This window comes from Eimeria mitis, genomic scaffold, assembly GCF_000499745.2.
Source record: "Eimeria mitis Houghton genomic scaffold, Emh_scaff1653, whole genome shotgun sequence".
In the NCBI taxonomy this organism is placed as follows: Eukaryota; Apicomplexa; class Conoidasida; order Eucoccidiorida; family Eimeriidae; genus Eimeria; species Eimeria mitis.
In genome coordinates, this window is record NW_013569969.1 from 1 (window position 1) to 1,047 (window position 1,047).

Here is a 1,047-nt window from a genome sequence, read left to right on the forward strand (position 1 = left end):
TATGTATATATATATATATATATATATATATATATATATATATATATGTTAGTAGTAAATACAATGTTTAGTACTTTATTAGAGAACAGAGAAGCTGCTGCTCTTAACGCCAACAACAAAAGGAACTAAGTTTCTCTCTGTCTTTCTCTGTCTCTTTCTCTGTCTCTCTCTGCCTCTCTCTCTCTGTCTCCCCCTCTGTCTCTGTCTGTCTCTGTCTGTCTTTCTCTGTCTCTAAGCAGCTGTGCGCAAGGAGAAAGAAAAAGGGTTTAGGGTTTAGGGTTTAGGGTTTCGGTGAGACAGAGGTATTTAAACCCAATCTTTTGAGAGTTCTTTATGCAGAGAAACAAACATAACAAAAGAGAAAGAAAACAGGCAATTTATATTACTGCTGCTGCTCGACAGCTGTTACTGCTGCAGCACTAGGAACAGCAGCAGCAGCAGCAGCAGCAGCAGGAGTAGAAGCAGCAAAAGCAGCTGCTGCTGCTGCAGCATGCAGCTGCTCATCTGCGGCGTTGCCGAGCTGCCTATACACCCCAGGCTGCACAAACTGCGGCAGCGGGTGGGCCTCCCCTTCTTGCTCTGTAGCAGCTGCTGGTACCCCCCCCTCAGTAGGGGGGCCCCCCAGGGCCTTGGGGGCCCCAGGGGGGGCCCCCACACCCTGAGGAGAGGAGGTGAACTGCCACATGTTTAGATGAAAGTCATAGAGCTGGCCTACGCGGTGTACCACTGCATGCATAGCTCACACATACACCCGAAAGTTTATTGTTTTCTATTGAATATTTTTTTTTTTTTTATATATTTACTTGTTTAGTTTTTTAATTAAATAAAAGAAACAGGGGATGTATAGGGTAGAAGGCTGAGGTGTAACCTGTCCTTCTGCTCGAGGGTTTATCATCACTCAGGGTCTAGGGTTTAGGGTTTAGGGTTTGGGGTTTGGGGTTTAGGGTTTAGGGTTTAATGTCTTACAGAGCTCGACGGGTTTGTCTATTGTGTTTCCCTCAAACTTGCGGTGTACAGACAGCTCGTGCACCAGCATCCGTTTCGCCA

The 1,047-nt window shown here is 45.9% G+C and overlaps 1 protein-coding gene across 1 annotated transcript in view; it reads right to left on the reverse strand.

Moving 5' to 3' along the window:
- Window positions 1–382: 382 nt before the first annotated feature.
- Window positions 383–1,047, reverse strand: part of EMH_0041110 (transcriptional co-activator ADA2-A, putative) — a gene marked incomplete at both ends in the record, with an annotated part of 5,519 nt that continues 4,854 nt past the window's right edge. The window contains one exon of the mRNA XM_013495591.1: window positions 383–658. Coding sequence (XP_013351045.1) covers window positions 383–658 — 276 coding nt within the window. The remainder of the gene's footprint in view (window positions 659–1,047) is intronic.